This window comes from Peromyscus californicus, unplaced genomic scaffold (assembly GCF_007827085.1).
Source record: "Peromyscus californicus insignis strain IS unplaced genomic scaffold, ASM782708v3 Scaffold_6__1_contigs__length_162567912, whole genome shotgun sequence".
Classification (NCBI taxonomy): Eukaryota; Metazoa; Chordata; class Mammalia; order Rodentia; family Cricetidae; genus Peromyscus; species Peromyscus californicus.
In genome coordinates, this window is record NW_026294584.1 from 159,998,259 (window position 1) to 160,018,299 (window position 20,041).

The following is a 20,041-nucleotide window of genomic DNA, read 5'->3' on the forward strand; positions in this document are numbered from 1 at the left end:
TTAGATTATCCTAGAATTAGGGTTAAACATGAACCTCCTATCACACTGGGATGCATTGGCCACATTTATCCAATTTCATATTAAAACAGCGACCTCCCATCCCCCAGCCTAGTGTAGAGACAATGAGTGACAATTCCCTAGAGGTGGCAGCTCTCCTCCCTGTGGGGGAACTAAGGTGACCTCACTGGAATGTTGGTGCCTGGGTCTCTAACATGTTGAGTGATGAGATCACATGTTCTTGTTTCTGTGATTCTGGAAACTGCTTTTGATTCACCTGTTGTGTCTTGCTTAGTGGAGATCCTGGTGTCCCCAGTGTCACCACAGGGCACCATTGCTCCTGAGTGAGAGTGTGGCCATTCTCCTGTGCAACTTAACACTTCCCACTTGACTAAAAGACAGAAAAATGGACATGGTGTGTGATGGTGGCCATTCCCTCCTCTGCTAGGAGTATTTTTTGATGATTTTGCTGTTTTTACATTAACAATTTAGGAAATCTTGAGACTTTGTATAAACCAATGTCTCTTCAGGAGAATATGTTTATTAGAGTGCTCCTGTGGGCGAAATTAATATTGAAATAATTTATTGTGAAATGCTTATTAGCTTTCAGCAGGAAAATATCAAAAGTAAATCACAGAAAGACAGTGAGATGGCTGCTGAGCTTGGAAGTTATTTGGGAGGTGACTTCTATCCACAGTCTCTTCATTCCTTTGTCTGGAGGTCCTTGTTGATCATGATTTTGATGAAGATACAGGAGAAAGGTCTGTGTTAATGGATTCCATGCCAAACAAGGGATTAGAGTTAGTTGTTATTTTTGGTACCTTATAGTCCAGAATTTGTAAGGTTGAGTTAAGAAGCTTAGTTTTATTATTTGGACCTTTAATTTAAAGAAAGAATTGTTCCACTATACATAAGGCTTCTCTGAACCAAGCATTTCAGTGCTCATCATTTGAACCCTGAATATCTGTATGAAGACATAAGGGTTCATTAGATATGATGATTTTATTTGTATATGCATGAGTCTATATCTACCTTAACTGTTAGAGAAACTATAACATTTTGATGTATCAACAAAGGAGCAAATTAATAGGTTAAGTTCAGATTATACAGTTAACAAAATTACATGTGTTCTGTCCAGAAAAGTGTATATGATCACGTTATATACAGTGTGTGTGTGTGTGTGTGTGTGAAGCATTTTGCTGCAACTCATTAAAATTCATATTTATGTATTGCTGGAAATTAAGCAAACACTTCAGACAATCAAGAACACACCTCCATGAGGAATATGCAGTTCCACCCAAGATAGTAACACAGTCAGCTCTCCTCTGTAAGTGAAACTGAATTCCTACAACACTCCTCCATGTGAAGAGGGACTTGGAATAATAGAAGCTTCTGGAATGCTACCAGTTTCCATCTGTGCCCAGGCAGCTTCCCCTGTTTACTCCTATATCAGAAATGCCAGAAGCCCACCTGTGGGCTGGCGTGATCTCTCATGAGCTCACAGACCAAGGAGTCTGTGACTGTAAAGCAGGGTAGGAGGAAAGTTAAAGGTCTTTGGAAATAGAATTAGTCATAGAATGGTCTTGCAGTCATTTGTCCAAATTTACAAGACAAAACCACCAGGATAATTTAACACAGGGGCTTCACAGAGTCACTGTTAGCCACCCCCTTGGAAGACATGAATCTGAGTGACGCATTATTCTGATGGTTGTACCCCAGCCAGGTTTGGCACAATTTATCTAGTTTATAACTATTTTGTTAATTCTGGGCTGTCTCTGACCATTTCCCCTCATATGCTGCTCATCAGCAATGTTCCTTCCCTCCCCTTTCCTCTCTCTCCCCTTCTTTCTATCTCTCCCTTCCCTCTGTGTTCATGCACAAGCTTATAGATGACTGTGTATGTCTAATGTTTATTTTAATTCTCTACTCTAGCCTCTCCTCTCCTGCTGGGGAACAGTTTTAAAATGTCTACTGTGTCTGTCCTTAATTGAATATGTGACTCACAGTGTGTTTTATGATATTTATTTCACAAAAATGGTATGTATAGAAGTCATTCCCTATTTTCTACTAGACTACTCTGAAAGCCACTTAAGCATGTTTTTAAAATCCTGAACTGTTCCTGTGTGTGAATGAGTATGTCTTCTTACTGTCGTCTGTTGCTGAGTAACTTTCATGTATTCTAACGTGAGTCTGTGCTATGATTCCACTGTGTTTTCCTGTCTGCCCTGTAGTGTAACAGACATCCATGTCTTAGGCTGTCTTTCCACAGACCCCTCTATTACCTGCCAGCACTTCTGTAGGAGACAGCAGGTGCTAGGTGAGGACCACAAGTCCTTGGGGACTGCTGTCTCATTCTGACAAACTTGAGTTTCACATCCTCAGTTGCCCCAGACTTAGATAATCCAGTTGCTGGTGTTTCATTCTTTGCTGTGATGCCTCATTTCCATCTTGAATTTATTGTGCCTGTTGACTCTGGGGTTGATCCTTTGATAGATTTGCCTTTTAGTAGCACTTTCCCCACTGACATTTATCTGTTTTCCTTGTCAGTTTTCAAGTGTTCTTTGTGAATAAGACATATTAATCATTGTCATTTTTACTTCTGTCTGATAATCCCCTAAAGAAGTTTATTACATCTACAGCTGGTCCTGATGTCCTCTGCTTCCTCAGACTTCTCATTCTCAGCCTTTAGTGCTATGTTTGATGTATCAACAGAAGAGCAAATTAATAGGTTAAGTTCAAATTATAAAATTATCAGAATCACATCTGTTCTGTCTAGAAATGACATATGTGATTCCCTTTTACAGTTTGCACAAAACATTTTGCTGTATTAACTCATTTAATACTTATATTTAAATATTAGTGTTTACAAATTTCAAATTATTATAGTTTGATTACTGAATTATTAGCAGTTTCACACCATAAGTTGATTTCAAACTTCAAAATTTGTTTTGGATAACACTTCCAAAGACTAGACCTACAAATAGGGCATTGGTGCCACACAGGTTTGGAGAGAAGTAGGAATGGAAATTTCTAGAACTCTTCCAGACAGAATGTGATGACCCTTGGTACAAAGTTTGCACTGCCTAAGACCTGACTGGTGTGACTCTGTGTGAGGAGCAGGCTGTTTGTTACTGAGACCAACACTCCGTTCTTCCTGTTCATAATTATCTCACTGTGTGTACTGAGACTTCATTGAAATATTTTGCTAGAGGAACTATATAATACATTTTTTTTCTTACTATAGTAAAGAAAATATTGTGGTTGAACCCCCCCCCCCCATTTTTTTTTTTTTTATAGCTAATGCATGTTTCTCACATGCAGAAGCAAAAGAGGCAGTGGGTTTTGTTGATGCTTCATGTTCTGTACAGTCAGGGTCTCACAACTAGGCTCTGTTCTCACACTGAGCTACACCTCTAGCCCAAGGCAGTCTTTTTAGTTTCTGTATTCTTCCTCTATATGAACATATGATTTGTTTAGGGAATTAGGGGTTGAAGATATTTGATAGTACTAAGGTATTTGCTGCTGTTAAAGCTAATAAAGACATAAAGACAAAGACGTGTCCATTCTTCCCAGCAGTCTTAACACAGTCCGCACATTCTGACCATTCAGTCCACTTGGTATGAGAATAGCTCATGCTTTGTTACATCTTTTTCCTTCATGACCTCATGACTGTCAGCTCAGTGTTGAGGACTGGAGCAGGGAGGTCGGTGTTTAAATCTTTTTATTGGTCATCTTATTTTTGTTCTGTCATGTACCTCTGGCCTGGTTTTCCACTGAGCCAGCATTTAGTGCATTACTCGTCTGTGTAAACCTTAGCCACCTCTATTTCTCAAGGTGGTCTGGGTGGTGATCTCCACTTGGGAGTCTTGTAGACCAGCTGATTAGGGAGGCTCCTATTAAGTCCTCGAAACTTCAGTTGCACGTGGAGACCTCCTTGATTAACTTACTCCCACTGTTTCTGTGCAGGGTTTAGATGGGTAGTAGCCTTTTCCCCTTTGTGATTCATGAAAAGATGGTTGCTTATTTTTGCCAGTCAAGAATTAACCTAGTTCTCACTTTTCTTGGGTTATTTTGGCAGTCATGTTGATATGCTAAAACTTGACCACACACTTGTTTGTATAATATATGGCTAATTTACTCTCAGAGCTTTCAATACGGCATGCTCTGTACTTTAAAATAAAGGACATTCTGTGTCTCTAAGAAGCAAGTATGCCATAGAATCAGCTATAAAATGAATTATACATAGTTATAAATACTACACTGGAGATGAGAACAAAGTACAGTGGGGTCAAAAATACTAAATATATATTAAAAATATAAAAATTGTATTTAAAAAATTAATATATATATATATATGGTGCTAGAAATAAAACCAGTTCTAGACTGTGACCTCCTTCAGGTCTTTGCCACGTCCTGCACATCTTGGTCCTGGAAACCTGATCAGGGCAATGTGACAGTGGAGAAAGAAGAGGCGCACAGACACAAAACAGAAAAGCTGGGATTGGGTGGGCTGTGTTCGAGCTGATGAAAGGCACGAACTATGTCATGACCCCACAGTTACTATAAGCAGCACAGGGGAGGGGCTGGCTAGTCTCTTCCTGGGAGGTCTCAGGTTGCATCATCCAGGAGGAAGCTGCAGGTACTAGTCCTTGCACACACTGTCAACATTCGCACTCAGACCAGAAGTCTTTGCCATTCCCATAGGTCTGAGGCACTGGGGCCCTTGACATGACTGTGCCCGTGTCAAGCAATGCACACTCACTCAGAACTTTACCAACTCTTTACACATTTGCTCAAGGCTTCCTTGGCTCCCCAAGGGACCTGTTTTCAGTAAATTACAGGAGGACATGCAAGAATGATCTTGGCAAAGCAGTATGAATCCTACATGATAGGTGCTGTTATCTTATACAATATTATAATGTAATATTAATGCTATTTTAAGGTAAGATGAAATTAGATCAACATTTAATTACAGCCACCCTTACATTCTTTTATAAAAGTGTTAGCACTCGTAACTGTTTCCTTCCACCACTCTAATTCTAATGTAATCTTTCTCAAAGCCGTCAACTCATTCTTCTGAAGTGCCTTTCTTTTCATTAAACCACACAGCTAAAGTGTACTTAAGAAGTAGAAAAAGCTTTTGCTTTTTAGTTCACTTCTGACAGGGTTTAGCTATGTAGCTCAGGCTCCCACACTCCCTATGTAGCTCTCAATGGTCTGGACCCTACGACCTTCCTGCTTTGGCATCTGCAGGGCTGGGATTCCAGACTGTGGTTCATATTCATTGTATTTCCTACCTGTTGGAAGTACTAACTGGCACAAGATGAAATCATATCAACACTTATTATAGTCATCCTTAGATTCTTCGTTGTTTTAAATTTTATACAGGGCCTCATTATATAAATTAGGCGAGCCCTGGAACTCAAAGAGATCCACCCACCTCTGTATCCCGATTTCCAGGATTAACTATATAGACCACCATGCACTGCTATCCTCAAAATCTTTAAGATACACAAATAACTAACCCAAATTTTGGAAGCTCAAAAGAAATTCCTGGTTTAAAAAAAAGTCTCGTAGAATGATATAATTCAAAATTAGAAAAGTGATCAGTTAATCCCAATTAAAGGTATTTCTTGATCTCTTTGAAAAATGTATGTGCATAAAAGACATCAGGACTGTTTTGCTGTGCCATGTTTTTTTCTCCATTTAAGTGATTACTGCAAGGCTGTGTGGATTTGTCTATATTCATAGAACAGTGCCCCATGGTAGACTTGGTGTGAGGAACACTGCAGCAGACCCCGACCAGGAAACATGCTTTCTTCCCAGCCATAAGAGGCCCAGTGTTCCGCCAGTCAGCACCCAGTCCTTCAGGTCCCATCAAAGTACCTACTGTTGGTCAAGTCTTCCTTAAATCTCGGGAAGAATTATTTTTGAATTATTGTGTGTGTGTGTGTGTGTGTGTGTGTGTGTGTGTGTGTGTGTGTGTGTACAACATTCTACTGAATTTTCTATGTTGTGTGCAGATGTGTTTGCATGTGCACATGTGTATTTTAGAAAGAAAACTCAATTATGAGACGAAGCTGGTGAGGTAACCATCCTGACAGGAAGACTGTATGGGGCATGATGGTTGTCACACCTCTGCTCCTGTGATGGGCACTTACCTCTGTTTGCAAACCCTTACCACCCTTACCCTGTGAAGGAGGAATTGCTGATAAGGTTGCTAAGTTGGGAAATATGATCCCAACTGATTGTAATCTACGAATCTGGCTCGTTTCTTTCCTCTTGGGACCCCTCTGTCTTGGAGCTGTCTTAACTAGAGTGCTGCTTATATTGTGTGTGACATAGATCTTCTAGTACCTCAATTGTCTGCAACTGAAAAGTGTATCTGTTTCAGTACAGAATTTTAGTTAGAATATTTTTAAGCCAGGCAGTCAGCACCTGGGAGGCAGAGACAGGCAGATCTTTGTGAGTTCAAAGTTAGTCTGGTCTACAGAGTAAGTTCCAGAATAGCCAAGGTTACACAGAGAAATTCTGTCTCAAAACAAACAAACAAAAACCCACCCCCCATATAATATTTTTTAAATTCAGGTAGGATCTTTGTTCATAATTGACTCCTAAGTATTTCATTGTGGTCAGATAATATTGTCTGCGAATACATACATGTGTACATCCCATGTGCACAACACTGAGTTTTGACATGTCATTACTCCTTGGAAAGTGTGTATTTCTCAGCTGTTGTTCATGGTATTCATCTGTTAGTCCAGCCCACTGTGATCAGATTGTGCTAAAGACTGACGTTTACAGCCCAGTGCATTGATTCTTGAGAAGGATTGACGAGTTGCTTATAAAGCACATGAAAACTCATTGCTCCAGTGATGAGATGAGTCACCCTTCCATATGGCCCTCTCCATCTTCCCTTTACATGCCATGGACGTGTGTCATTAGGCACATGCATGTTTACAGTTGTGCTGTGCTCTGGGTATCATGTGTCATTAATAAAGCAGTTTTCTGTGTCAAGTATTCTAAAGTTTGCTTTGGTGTCTCGCTTTGGTGTCTGGTTCCTGCGCTTCTGCTTCAGGGTGAACCCTTGTGAGCAGTGGGTATCTGAGCTTTTCTTTTCACTTGACGACAGTTTCGTTCTAATGACTGTTTTTAGGCTGTAGAAACTGCAGTACCCATCTGCCTGGTGCAGCCACTCATCACAACTTCCTACATAGTCGGCTTTTGTAGTAGCACCTTTGTCCGTGAACCATCCCAGTGTCACACAGAGGATGTAGTTCCCCTCAGTGTTACTCTTAAGTGCACATTGAAGAGTTTCCACAAATGTGTGACAGCCTGAATCCAGCCCTTCACAGCCCTGAGAAGCACTGGCGATATCTGTGGTCTCCTTAGTCTGCCCTGCAGTAGAGCTTGGCCTCTTAGCTGAAAGCCTTTAGGATCTGACACACCTCCTTGCTGCTGCTATTTCCTTTTCATACAGTGCTTTGTAAAAACGTTTTGTTTATCTGTTCTACACTGAATGGCATGTTGGATACTTGTAAATTTTAGCAGTTAGGTATAGTGTTGCACACAACTGTGTCCACATCTTTGTGTGGACATGAATTTTCTGCAGCTAGAGTTTTCCTGCCTGGCCCACAGTCAGGACAAATCTCTCTCACCTGCCAGTCCCACAGCCGCTCAGACCCGACCAAGTAAACACAGAGACTTATATTGCTTACAAACTGTATGGCCGTGGCAGGCTTCTTGCTACCTGTTCTTACAGCTTAAATTAATCCATTTCTATAAATCTATACCTTGCCACGTGGCTCGTGGCATACCGGCATCTTCACATGCGGCTTGTCATCATGGCGGCTGGCAGTGTCTCTCTGACTCAGCCTTCCACTTCCCAGCTTTATTCTCCTCCTTGTCCTGCCTATACTTCCTGCCTGGCCACTGACCAATCAGTGATTTATTTATTGACCAATCAGCAAAACACTTGCCATACAGACCATTCCACAGCACTTCCCCTTTTCTTTTTTTTTTCAAAAAGGAAGGTTTTAACCTTAACAAAGTAAAATTACATATAATTTGGGAATTTGGGCGTAGCTTCTCTTACTACTTCCTCCTGGAGGGGGGCGCTGTATCTTATGGGGACACAAAGAAAATTTTAGGATTATGGAATAGTCCATGAGGGTGTGTCATCTGAGCCAGTTGCCTTCACGATTGATAGGCTGTATGAGGGAACCATGTTAGCTTCGTAACCATGTTGCCAAACACACTGCCACAATACTTGTGCTATTTTGCACACTTAGTGTGGTTTAAAGCATTCCTTTCTCAACTGACTTTAAAAAGTCTTATTCTAGCTGGTTTAGGGATATTGCTGTGTAAAATATGAAAGTGGAGTTTGTAAGATGAGCATGAGAATCCCCAGCTACCAGGTAGTTTCTGATGCCTTTCTGGGAGTTAGAACTACAAGCTCTTTATGCCTCCCAATGAATGCTCAGGTGATTTCTGAAAAGAAGTGTGGAGTAAAACCCTTGCCTGGACAGCTGTGTCCATTCCTCCCCCTCCCTAGCTGCCATGGGGTGAATGTCTGTGTCTTCCAAAGTGCATGTTGCAAGATAATTCTTAGCAAGGCAGTACTGAGAGCAGGGCCTGGAGGAGCTGAGTGAGCTTAGTACCTCAGTTTACCTTTCAACAATGAGAACACAGCCTTGAAGGCATTTCCATGAGACCAGGGAGACTACACAAGTGACATATAAATTCCTGGTGCATCTGACTTCCATGTCTTAAAGTATTTATCACAGTCACACAAACAGGACACTGCCAAGACGCAAGCTACCTGCTGTTGGGCCTGGCATACACTGGAGTCATTTTTCGACTGCTGGTTACTGCTGCAGAGTTTACTCTGCTGTTTAGACGAATAGAACAGGGCTGAGGTGAATTTTCAAGAGCTGTTTCATTTCGAAGTTGTTGAGACAAAGACTGCTTCATGTTTGAAGTGCGTCTGATCCTCTGATATAATAAATCGGCTGTCTAAGATGGAAGCCTGCTGCCTAAGTGCTGCCTGGCCTCCCAGTGCGTGCCTCATTTCTTCACCCTGGAATTCAGTGTGTGCTTCATTTCTTCACTCTGGAATTCAGTGCATGCTTCATTTCTTCATTCTGGAAAGCCAAAAAGCCCTGTTTAAATTGGAACCACTTGTTCACTGATGTTTTCCTGTGCTTGTTACGAACATGACTGTTGGTTGAAGTAAATCTGCTAATACAGGCATATAATGGTCTGATTTTGTTCACAGTGAGAAGCATGTTGATGTTTCTGGTTTTGTGAAAACCTCTTCAAATAGATGAAATCTCAGTTTATCTTCTATAACGTTTCTTTCCCAGTATTGTTGGCCCATAAATGAGTGACTGACTGTAACTCATATTGTGGTAAGATGCTTATTAAATTATCATGTGTTTCCATTCATATCAAACAGGAATATGTGTGGGAGCACACACTTAAGATTCCTTCTAGATCACCTGGTGTGTGTAGGGTCAGCAGCTTGGAGAAGGTCAGAGACTGTTGTACAGAATATGTACTACCACCACCCCAAATATGGAAAAATAGTAGGAGGTTTCAGGTGCACGGTTTGTAGGTAACTGTATGCCTGGCCATGAACACCAAGGTGGCTTAGTCTAAGCTGCAGGATAGAAGGGGCACCATGTGTGACGGGGTGGCTCTGTCTCAGACATGTCTTGTCACTTACATTCACATTCCAAGGAAGAAGAGGGTGTTTGTTTGTTTTTCACATGTTCAGGATTGGGTAAAAACCACAGAACCTCTATACTGATATTTGAGTCTGCAAGGAGCATTTTCACTTGGGATGATTTCTTCCAAGGAGGTATGGCATTCTATTCCTAGATGCCTTTCCTTTTGGCTGTGTTTTAAAAGATTGTTTTTGACACCCTTGTACCCAGCTTCTACTCTGTAAAGGTAGAACTTATTTCTCCAATTGCATGATTTTTATAACTTTTATTTTTATATTTTCATGTAAAATACATATAATTTTTTTTTTTATTAAACTTGCACTGCAGTTTTAAAAAGCAGTATAGTATCTTAAATAGGCAAAATGTAACAGATCCCTCTTGGATGAGATTTGCTGGGATAGTGTCAGTTAATTTTCATAATGTCTTTTATAGGGCTGTAAAGCCAAGTCTTGTTAACCAGAGCAGTTGGGGTAAAGCCATCACACATCACCTGTTCCGTAGTGAGAAGCAAGAGTCAGCCCTTCACCGCAGCTGCTGAGCCTGTGCAATCCAGTGCCTGCACCTGCAGACAGACATTCTGCGACACTGTCACATTTCACAGCCCCGCTGGTGACTGAAGTCAGCCTAGCTTTGGACATTACCTTGAACCAGGTTGTAGATATTTGTAAGAAAAATAAAGATGTGTTTATAAGATCATTTCTGACTGCTTTATCCATGGTAGAATGGGTAAACCTACTGTGTATTTATACAAAAGAATTCTACTTAGTCATAAAAATGAATCAACTGGTGATACATGCAGTTGACTTCTACATATCAGATAGTGTGTCTTTAATCTGTATAAGCATGGTGAATTAAAAATCCTTATCTGCCATTCCTCTCCTCTTCCTATGAATCATAGAGTGAATGAGAATGGACACTAATTCTGTCTTATTTTAAGAGTACTTTGGAAAGGACAGGAATAAAGAGATGAAATCAATTCTGCTATAGACTGATTGCTGTGAGTGAGGCCTTCTGTGGAATATTAATTATGTAGCTTTTGTTGCTATAGGTCATAACTAGGTAGAACTGATAGTTATTAACAGAGTTATTAGAGAGTTGACCCTTCTGGAAATGAGTCTATAAAACAGTTGAAGAATTCATGAATTCATGAAAAGGGGTCACCCTCACTAGGGCTCGGATTGCACACTGGAGCATGAGGAGAGTGGGACAGTCCAGCAGACGGCGTGAGTGTTGAGTGTTGCCCCACCTCTTATAAAGCATGAGTGTGCGTAAGGTCCCAGGAAGAGTCACAGTTATTGTCGCCTTGGCTGTGGTAAGTAAAGAGCTCATTTCAAGTGGCAGTATCTGTAGCTAAAGTTTTCCTGCCTGGCTCACAGTCAGGACAAATCTCTCTCACCTGCCAGTCCCACAGCCGCTCAGACCCGACCAAGTAAACACAGAGACTTATATTGCTTACAAACTGTATGGCCGTGGCAGGCTTCTTGCTAACTGTTCTTACAGCTTAAAGTAATCTATTTCCATAAATCTATACCTTGCCACGTGGCTTGTGGCTTACCGGCATCTTCACATGCTGTTTGTCATGGCCGCGGCTGGCAATGTCTCTTACTCAGCCTTCCACTTCCCAGCTTTATTCTCCTCTTTGTCCCGCCTACACTTCCTCCTGCCTGACTTCTGGCCAATCAGTGTTTTATTTACCAACCAATCACAGCAACACATTTGCCATACAGAACATCCCACAGCACTTCCCCTTTTCTTTTTTTTTTTCAAAAAGTGAAGGTTTTAACCTTAACATAGTAAAATTACATATAATTTGGGAATTGGGGCGTAGCTTCTCTTACTACTTCCTGCTGGAGGGGGGCGCTGTATCTTATGGGGACACAAAGAAAATTTTAGGATGATGGAATAGTCCATGAGGCTGTATCGTCTGAGCCAGTTGCCTTCACACCATTCTGGATGTTGGATCATCTGGGCCATGGTGTCACTGGAGACCTTTCAGGGGTTCTTGGCTGGTCAAACCTGATGTATCTTAATCTGGAACAAATCCATAGCCTCTTGCTTTCTGTGGAAACAAAAGCAGAGTCTCCTTTCCAAAGCAACATGTCCTTATATCCAAATTTTGAAGTCAAGGTATCTTTAAAATATACATATTGGTTTAACTCAACATCTTTTACGATCAAATGTTTTTCTGCAGTTAAAAATCCCAAAGACAACACAATCCAGATTCTCTGTGTAATATTCATCTTTACATGGCTTATTTTTTATATTAATTTTACTGTCTCTTTAAAGACTTTATTTTTTAAAACTATGTATTTGTTTATATAACTGTATATATCACCTTTTTTGTCTCTTTCAAGCCTACGTATCTTTTACACACATTGTAAACTATTACATCTGAATCTGTCTTATTGTGAATCTATTGCTTTAAACTGCAGCATTTGTAAGACTGAAAGGGCGCTATGGCTGCTGGCTCCGCCCACCTCAGCTTCCCAACATGGCGGTGGTATGTTTACCGCCAGCTCTGGGAGCTATCGTGGGTCTGTGCTTTTATCCAAGCAGCGTGTAGCCCAGAAACCTCTTTTTTTGTTTTGTGCTAGCAAAGGCTAAATCCACCACGCAGCTTAAAGTGCCACTTGCAGAGGCCTCATTCCTGCCATACGGCAGGTCGAGCGCACACTAGGAACCCACAAGTAGCTCAAATCAGCAGCTGCCGCTCATTGAGAGAGACAATTAGGAAGCTGTTTTTAGCTCCGTTTTAGAATCTTTTCTCAGGTTTTAGGTGGAACCTCTTGCCTACTTGTTGGGCACCAAGTATCATCTGCCTTTGTCCAGATCAGGCCAGAGTTGGTATTTGTGTGCTATACTGGGTGCTGTGGAGTAAGAAGCATCCTTCTGGTGCATTTTCTCAGCATGGCATTGGCATTTTAGTGCACATGTCCTGTTTGTGTTCTTGTTGTCCTCTGAGGAGGGTTGGCTCACCTGTCACTACACATTGTTGGCATAAGAATTTTTCAAGGAAAGGTTGTTTGTAAAGTTATTTGTGACTGATAGTTTATTTATTTATTTTTAATTCTAGATATTTTGTTGAATTGTGTTTTCCAAACCTCTGTAAGCCTAAAATGGTTACTTTCTCCTCAAGAGAGTTGTATTTATCTGTTTTTATGTTTATGTGTATGCGGCATGTGTGCATGCGTGTTTGCATGTGTAGTATGAATCTTAATTGGTCTTATAATAAAAACCCGGGAGCCAGATATCAGGGCAAATGCTGAAAGATCAGAGGAAATAAGTCACAGCCACTTCTTACCTCGCCAACTCCTTAGCGGAAAGGGGAAAATCCTGTCTCCATGAATCTTCAGACTGAATGGCCCTGAGTCTGTAGCTGGAGTTTTCTCTCCAGGTCCCGCCAAGCCCCGGCAGTCCCTTAGCCACTTATAAAATAAACATACAGACGCTTGTATTATTTAAACTGCTTGGCCATTAACTCAGGCCTATCATTGTCTAGCTCTTACTCTTATATTCAACCCGTTTCTATTAATCTATACTTTGCCACGTGGCTTGTGGCTTACTGGTACCTTACATCTTCCTTGTCCTGGTGGCGGCTGCATTCTCTTCCTCTCTGCCTTCCTGTTCTTTCAATTTTCCTCTCTGCTAGTCCCGCCTATACTTCCTGTCTGGCTATTGGCCAGTCAGTGTTTTATTTATACAGAGCGATATCCACAGCACTGAGTCCTCATCCCAAAGGGCACCAAATTCCTGTCTCCTCCCGCCTTATATTCCTTTCTCTGCTCAGCCATATCACGTCCTGTCTCAACTTAACTGGTGCTGGGATTAAAGGCATGTGACTCCCAAGTGCTGGATTAAAGGTATGTGACTCCCAAGTGCTGGGATTAAAGGTGTGTACCACCACTGCCTAGCCTTTATGGCTAACTCTGTGGCTGGCTCTGCCCTCTGATCTTTAGACAAGCTTTATTTGTTAGAGCGTATATAAAATATCACCATGTGCATATATGTGTGGGCATGTGTATATGTGATACACATATGTGTGCAGCCTGTGGAAGCTAGAGATTGCCATCAGGTGTCTGCTTTCACTCTCCACCTCATATATGGAGGCAGGGTCTCTCATTTGAACCCAGAATTGTGGTGTTTGGCTTGCCTAGCTAGCCAGCTTGCCTCGGGGATTCCATTGTCCTGCCTCCTGAGCAATGGGATTCCAAGTGTGTCAACACACTCGCCCAACATTTACAGGAGTACTGGCACTCTAAACTCAAACTCTCACACTTACATGCAAACACTTTCCTGATGAGCCATCTCCCTAGCCTCACCTGTATCAATTTTCAGTCTGTCTGTTTGTCTCATGTATATCTTTGTATATCTTCTCATATGTGGCTTTTGTTTGTGGTGCTGGGGATGGAAATCAGGACTTTGTACATGGGAGGCAGACACTTTGCCATGGAGCTATGCCCCAGCCTTCTTTTTGGCCTGTTGTATTTTGAGGCACGGTTGGACTTAGTATGTAGCACAGGCAGGCATTGAACTTGGCATTTTTCGTGTCTGTAATTAAAATTAAGTGATTGTTGTCTCTGACCCTGTATACTTACATGGGGTGAAAGCTAAAGTCTTTGTTGGATGAATTGCCAGCTTGGGTTTCCTGCACCCTCCACCCTCATTTTGCCAGTATTTCTGTGTTTCCTCCAGTGATCACTGGTTACCCGCATACAGATGTTCTCTTTTCTTACTGGTCGATTTTCAGAGTCATAACAATACCTCAGGTGTCTTTCCTTGTAGCATCAGAGGCTCCTGGAAGTGCTGGACAATGAGAAGGAATTATTAAGAGGAAAAATCCAGGAAGCTTTGGATCAGCAGTCGCAGGAGCAGAAGGTAAGGCCTCAGGTACCCAGAGCTTGAGAAGGGTGGGTCAACTGCCTGAGGTACTCACAGCAGAAGGGTGGATCTACTGCCTGGGGTACACACAGCAGGAGAAGGGTGGATCTACTGCCTGGGGTACCCACAGCAGAAGGGTGGATCTACTGCCTGGGGTATCCACAGCAGGAGAAGGGTGGATCTACTGCCTGGGGTACCCACAGCAGGAGAAGGGTGGATCAACTGTCTGGGGTATCCACAGCAGGAGAAGGGTGGATCTACTGCCTGGGTTACCCACAGCAGGAGAAGGGTGGATCAACTGTCTGGGGTACCCACAGCAGGAGAAGGGTGGATCTACTGCCTGGGGTACCCACAGCAGAAGGGTGGATCTACTGCCTGGGGTATCCACAGTGGAGAGAAGGGTGGGTCAACTGTCTGGGGTACCCACAGCAGGAGAAGGGTGGATCTACTGCATGGGGTACCCACAGCAGGAGAAGGGTGGGTCAACTGCCTGGGGTACCCACAGCAGGAGAAGGGTAGATCAACTGCCTGGGGTACCCACAGCAGGAGAAGGGTGGGTCAACTGCCTGGGGTACAACTGCCTTCCTTTGCTGAATCCTCCCTGTTGCTTCTTGTTCGTAGGAAACACTGGGAAAATGCCTGCAGGAAGAAATGCAGAGGAATAAAGAGACACTGGAGTCAGCTGTGAAGGTAGGTATGCCTGTGCATAATGCTGGCATTCTTTCTCAGTGGAATGAAAATCATTGTCACTGACAGTAACACAATGTAGAACAATACTTCATTACAGAAAAATTCCACTTTTTCGTCACTCTAGTTTTTACTTTCAGTATGATCATTCATATTCCTGTTAATTCATATTCTATAAGATGATGGCATTGAACATAGATTATTAGTTACTTATTTTAAAATAGTTATGTTAGAACAGTGATACCTCTAGTACTGGATGGATGAGAGAGAGAGAGATGAGAGAGAGAGAGAGAGAGAGAGAGAGAGAGAGAGAGAGAGGAGAGAGAAACAGATATGCTTGTGATTTAGAAGTAGGTTCAGTAGCCATAGCAACTATTTGAATGGCATATGTAATCTCACTTTGTTGAGGGTGGTGGTCCAAGAATTATTATGATTTTTGTCATTTCCTTATGAAACCTACAGTTGGATAAAAAAAAATGCCTACTCATCAACAATGCAATGAGTAACTAATTAAATTATCATGGCTGTAAAATGTCCACATTAAAATGTTTTTTAATAATAAATTACCTTTAAAGTGAGCCTGAAGAAGTGGCTAGTCTTCTAAATTTGAGTCTGTAGCTAAGGAAGGTGTGTGGCACTGTGTGGCTTAGGTGTGTCATTAATGGAAATGGGCATTAGCTTCTGGGAAATAGGATGCTAGACACAGGAGAGCGTTGGTAGAGGGCATGTGCAGTGTAGCATAGGAGACGAATAATTGGACAAACAGCTTAAAAGCCAAAGTAAACAAGTGCAGAAGTCTGTGATGAATTCAACACATGTGAGGAGTAGCTGATGAGAGCCAAGTTCTGAACAGAGAGAGGATCCAGGAAGAACAAAAGGTCAGGCTGTTGGCTTGAATGGAGACAGAGGGAGACTGAGCAAAGGTAATAGTCTGGAAAGTCCCCATGTGCTTTCCAGGACTTAGGGAGGTTGGTGGTGGAGTGGTGACCGTGCAAATGAATACGACATTCACCTGTCAGGTAACAAGGAAGTGTGCAGACTTCTGAAGGAGCAACACGTGAATCCGTGTTTTCCAAATATCAGCAGTTTAGAAATCATGTTCAATTACAGGAGTCTTTGAAAATACAGGAAAGAGTTATGTTGTGAAAGACACATTTCAGTTTACTGTAGTTTCTTCCTTGTTGCTAGAGTTTTCCTGACTGGCCCACAGTCAGAACAAATCTCTCTCACCTGCCAGTCCCACAGCCTCTCAAACCCGACCAAGTAAACACAGAGACTTACATTGGTTTCAAACTGTATGGCTGTGGCAGGCTTCTTGCTAACTGTTCCTACAGCTTAAATTAATCCATTTCCATAAATCTATACCTTGCCACATGGCTCGTGGCTTACCGGCATCTTCACATGCTGTTTCTCATCGTGGCGGCTGGCAGTGTCTCTCTGACTCAGCCTTCCACTTCCCAGCTTTATTCTCCTCCTTGCCCCGCCTACACTTCCTGCCTAGCCAACGGCCAATCAGTGTTTTATTTATTGACTAATTAGCAACACATTTGCCATACAGAACTTCCCACAGCACTTCCCCTTTTTTTTTTTCAAAAAGGAAGGTTTTAACCTTAACAAAGTAAAATTACATATAATTTGGGAATTTGGGCGTAGCTTCTCTTACTACTTCCTGCTGGAGGGGGGGCGCTGTATCTTATGGGGAAACAAAGAAAATTTTAGGATTATGGAATAGTCCATGAGGCTGTATCGTCTGAGCCAGATGCCTTCAAACCGTTCTGGATGTTGGATCATCTGGGCCATGGTGTCATCGGAGACCTTTCAGGGGGTCTTGGCTGGTCAAACCTGATGTGTCTTAATCTGGAACAAATCCATAGCCTCTGGCTTTCTGTGGAAACAAAAGCAGAGTCTCCTTTCCAAAGTAACATATCCTTATATCCAAATTTTGAAGTCAAGGTACCTTTAAAATATACATTTTGGCATAACTCAACAGCTTTTACAATCAAATGTTTTTCTGCAGTTAAAAGTCCCAAAGACAACACAATGCAGATTCTCTGTGTAATATCCATTTTTACGTGGCTTATTTTTTATACTACCTTTACTGTCTTTTTAAAGACTTTATTTTTTAAAACTATGTATTTGTTTCTATAACTCTATATATCATCTTTTTTGTCTCTTTCAAGCCTACGTATCTTTTACACACATTGCAAACTATTACATCTGAATCTGTCTTATTGTGAATCTCTTGCTTTAAACTGCAGCAGCTGTGGCTGCTGGTTCCGCCCACCTCAGCTTCCCAACACGGCAGTGGTTTACCGCCAGCTCTGGGAGCTATCGTGGGTCTATGCTTTTATCCAAGCAGCAAGTAGCCCAGAAACCCTTTTTTGTTTTGCACTAGCAAAGGCTAAATCCACCATGTAGCTTAATGTGCCACTTGCAGAGGCCTCATTCCCGCCATACTGCAGGTCGAGCACGCACTCTAGGAACCCACCAGTAGCTCAAACAGGCAGCTGCTGCTCATTTGAGAGAGACAATTAGGAACTGTTTTTAGCTCCATTTTAGAATCTTTTTTTCTCAGTTTTTAGGTGGAAACTCTTGCCACCACGTTGGACGCCATTTGTTGCTAGAGTTTTCCTGACTGGCCCACAGTCAGAACAAATCTCTCTCACCTGCCAGTCCCACAGCCTCTCAAACCTGACCAAGTAAACACAGAGACTTACATTGGTTTCAAACTGTATGGCTGTGGCAGGCTTCTTGCTAACTGTTCCTACAGCTTAAATTAATCCATTTCCATAAATCTATACCTTGCCACATGGCTCGTGGCTTACCGGCATCTTCACATGCTGTTTCTCATCGTGGCGGCTGGCAGTGTCTCTCTGACTCAGCCTTCCACTTCCCAGCTTTATTCTCCTCCTTGCCCCGCCTACACTTCCTGCCTAGCCAACGGCCAATCAGTGTTTTATTTATTGACTAATTAGCAACACATTTGCCATACAGAACTTCCCACAGCACTTCCTTATCGTAAATAACTTTTAAACAATAATGTATTTATTTTTATTTTATATGCGTTGGTGCTTTGCCTACTTGTATGTCTGTGTAAGGATGCTGGATCCCCTGGAACTAGAGTTACAGAGAGTTGTGAGCTGCCCTGTGGGTGTGGGTCTTGAACCTGGGTCCTCTGGAAGAACAGCTGGTGCCATTACCTGCTAAGCCATCTCTCCAGCCCCCATAAATAACTTTTAAGACCTACTTTTTGATGCCTGCTGCTTTAAGCTAAGGTTTGATTTCTTTAAAGTGGAGAAATATCAGGAGGTGAGGGGGGGAAATCTGTATCAAAATGATTGAATGCAGTGCGCCTTTATGTAATATACAGAAATGCAGCAATGTTGGGACTGTGTGTTAAGTTTAATGTCTGGGGCTTGAACTTATTGCTAACATTGCTGTTTTGGCCATTTTTGTTTTGTTTTGTTTTTGTTTTAAGCTTGAGAAAGAAGCTATGAAAGATGTCATCACCAAAGCAGTGGAAGAAGAAAGGAAAAATCTGGAAAAAGTTCATGCTGAAGAACGGGAAATGTGGAAGGCAGAGCATGCAAGAGATCAGGAAAGGGTAGCAGAGGCTATTCAGGCCGCCATCCAGGAGCAGCGAGTGATGAGTCAGGTAAGTCACCCAGAAGTGTGGCTCCTTGGTCCCCATCCCTCAGAGGAGAAAGCACCTGGCTATTGCTACCTTACTTTTGGGAGGCAGGTATTTTATTTTTATCATAATATTTCTGTTTTGACCTGTTTTTTTTTTAATATTCAATAATTTTTTACCTTCCTAGTATTAAAAATCCTATAACATATTTTATGTTTTTCTTTTATTTAAGAAAGATCAGAATCTATGTTTCTGTTTTGTCACTCTAACTGTATTAAGCACCCTACATTCATTTCATTCATTCATTCTCTTTCTCCCCTTTCCTACCTTTCATGCATACACATGTGCATGCATGCAGGAATATGTGCACATTCACACAGTAAATAATGTATTTGATTAGAAAAACAGTTTGATTCAAATAAATTATGTCTGACTTGTATACCTGTGTATCTTTAGTTGGCAGCAATAACTAACATAACCTCACAAGTCTCCCCATGGTCTCCCGAGAGGAAATGTGCAGTGAACCAGCATGTCCTCCATACAGAGTAACTTTCGCCCATGATCTCCCAAAGCTTCATTTCCATAGTCAAACTTGCATGTTCTGTTTTACCAGGGATTCAGGTTTTGTATGGGCAGAGGTGCTTGAATAAAAGACAAATACATAAAAAGACCTATTTTCTCTATAGGATGTCAGGCTTCTATATGGTATAGCACAACATACCATTTAAAATGTGTCCCCTCAAAATCTGGGCATGGCAGTGCCCACCTGTAATCCTAGCTCAGGAAATAGAGGCGGGAAGATCGGTGGTTGAAGACCAGCCTCAGCTGTGTAGCAAGTTTGCAGCCTGCTTGGGCTACATAAGACCAAAACACAAACAGCACAAAATGTGCCCCCTGTAAGTTGAGAATGTAATGGAGATTCTTAGCAATGTAAGCTTTTGCTCGAGTCTGTCTATCTGAATGTGAATTTCTCTGATTGCACACAGGGAACCCTGGGCAGGAAGTGGCCATAAGGGAAGCAATGTGAGTGTGCTGGCCTATCAGATGCATTCTGAGTAATCTCCACATGTTGACTTCAGTTAGTCATACAACTGACATTCCATTGCTTAAAGCCTATACT

At 41.9% G+C, this 20,041-nt stretch overlaps 1 protein-coding gene across 8 annotated transcripts in view; it reads left to right on the forward strand.

Moving 5' to 3' along the window:
- Positions 1 to 20,041, forward strand: part of Ccdc91 (coiled-coil domain containing 91) — a 187,281-nt gene that overhangs the window by 115,303 nt on the left and 51,937 nt on the right. For all 8 annotated transcript variants that reach the window (XM_052718968.1, XM_052718967.1, XM_052718969.1 and 5 more), the window contains 3 exons: positions 14,508 to 14,600; positions 15,225 to 15,293; positions 18,769 to 18,945. In XM_052718968.1, coding sequence (XP_052574928.1) covers positions 14,508 to 14,600; positions 15,225 to 15,293; positions 18,769 to 18,945 — 339 coding nt within the window. The remainder of the gene's footprint in view (positions 1 to 14,507; positions 14,601 to 15,224; positions 15,294 to 18,768; positions 18,946 to 20,041) is intronic.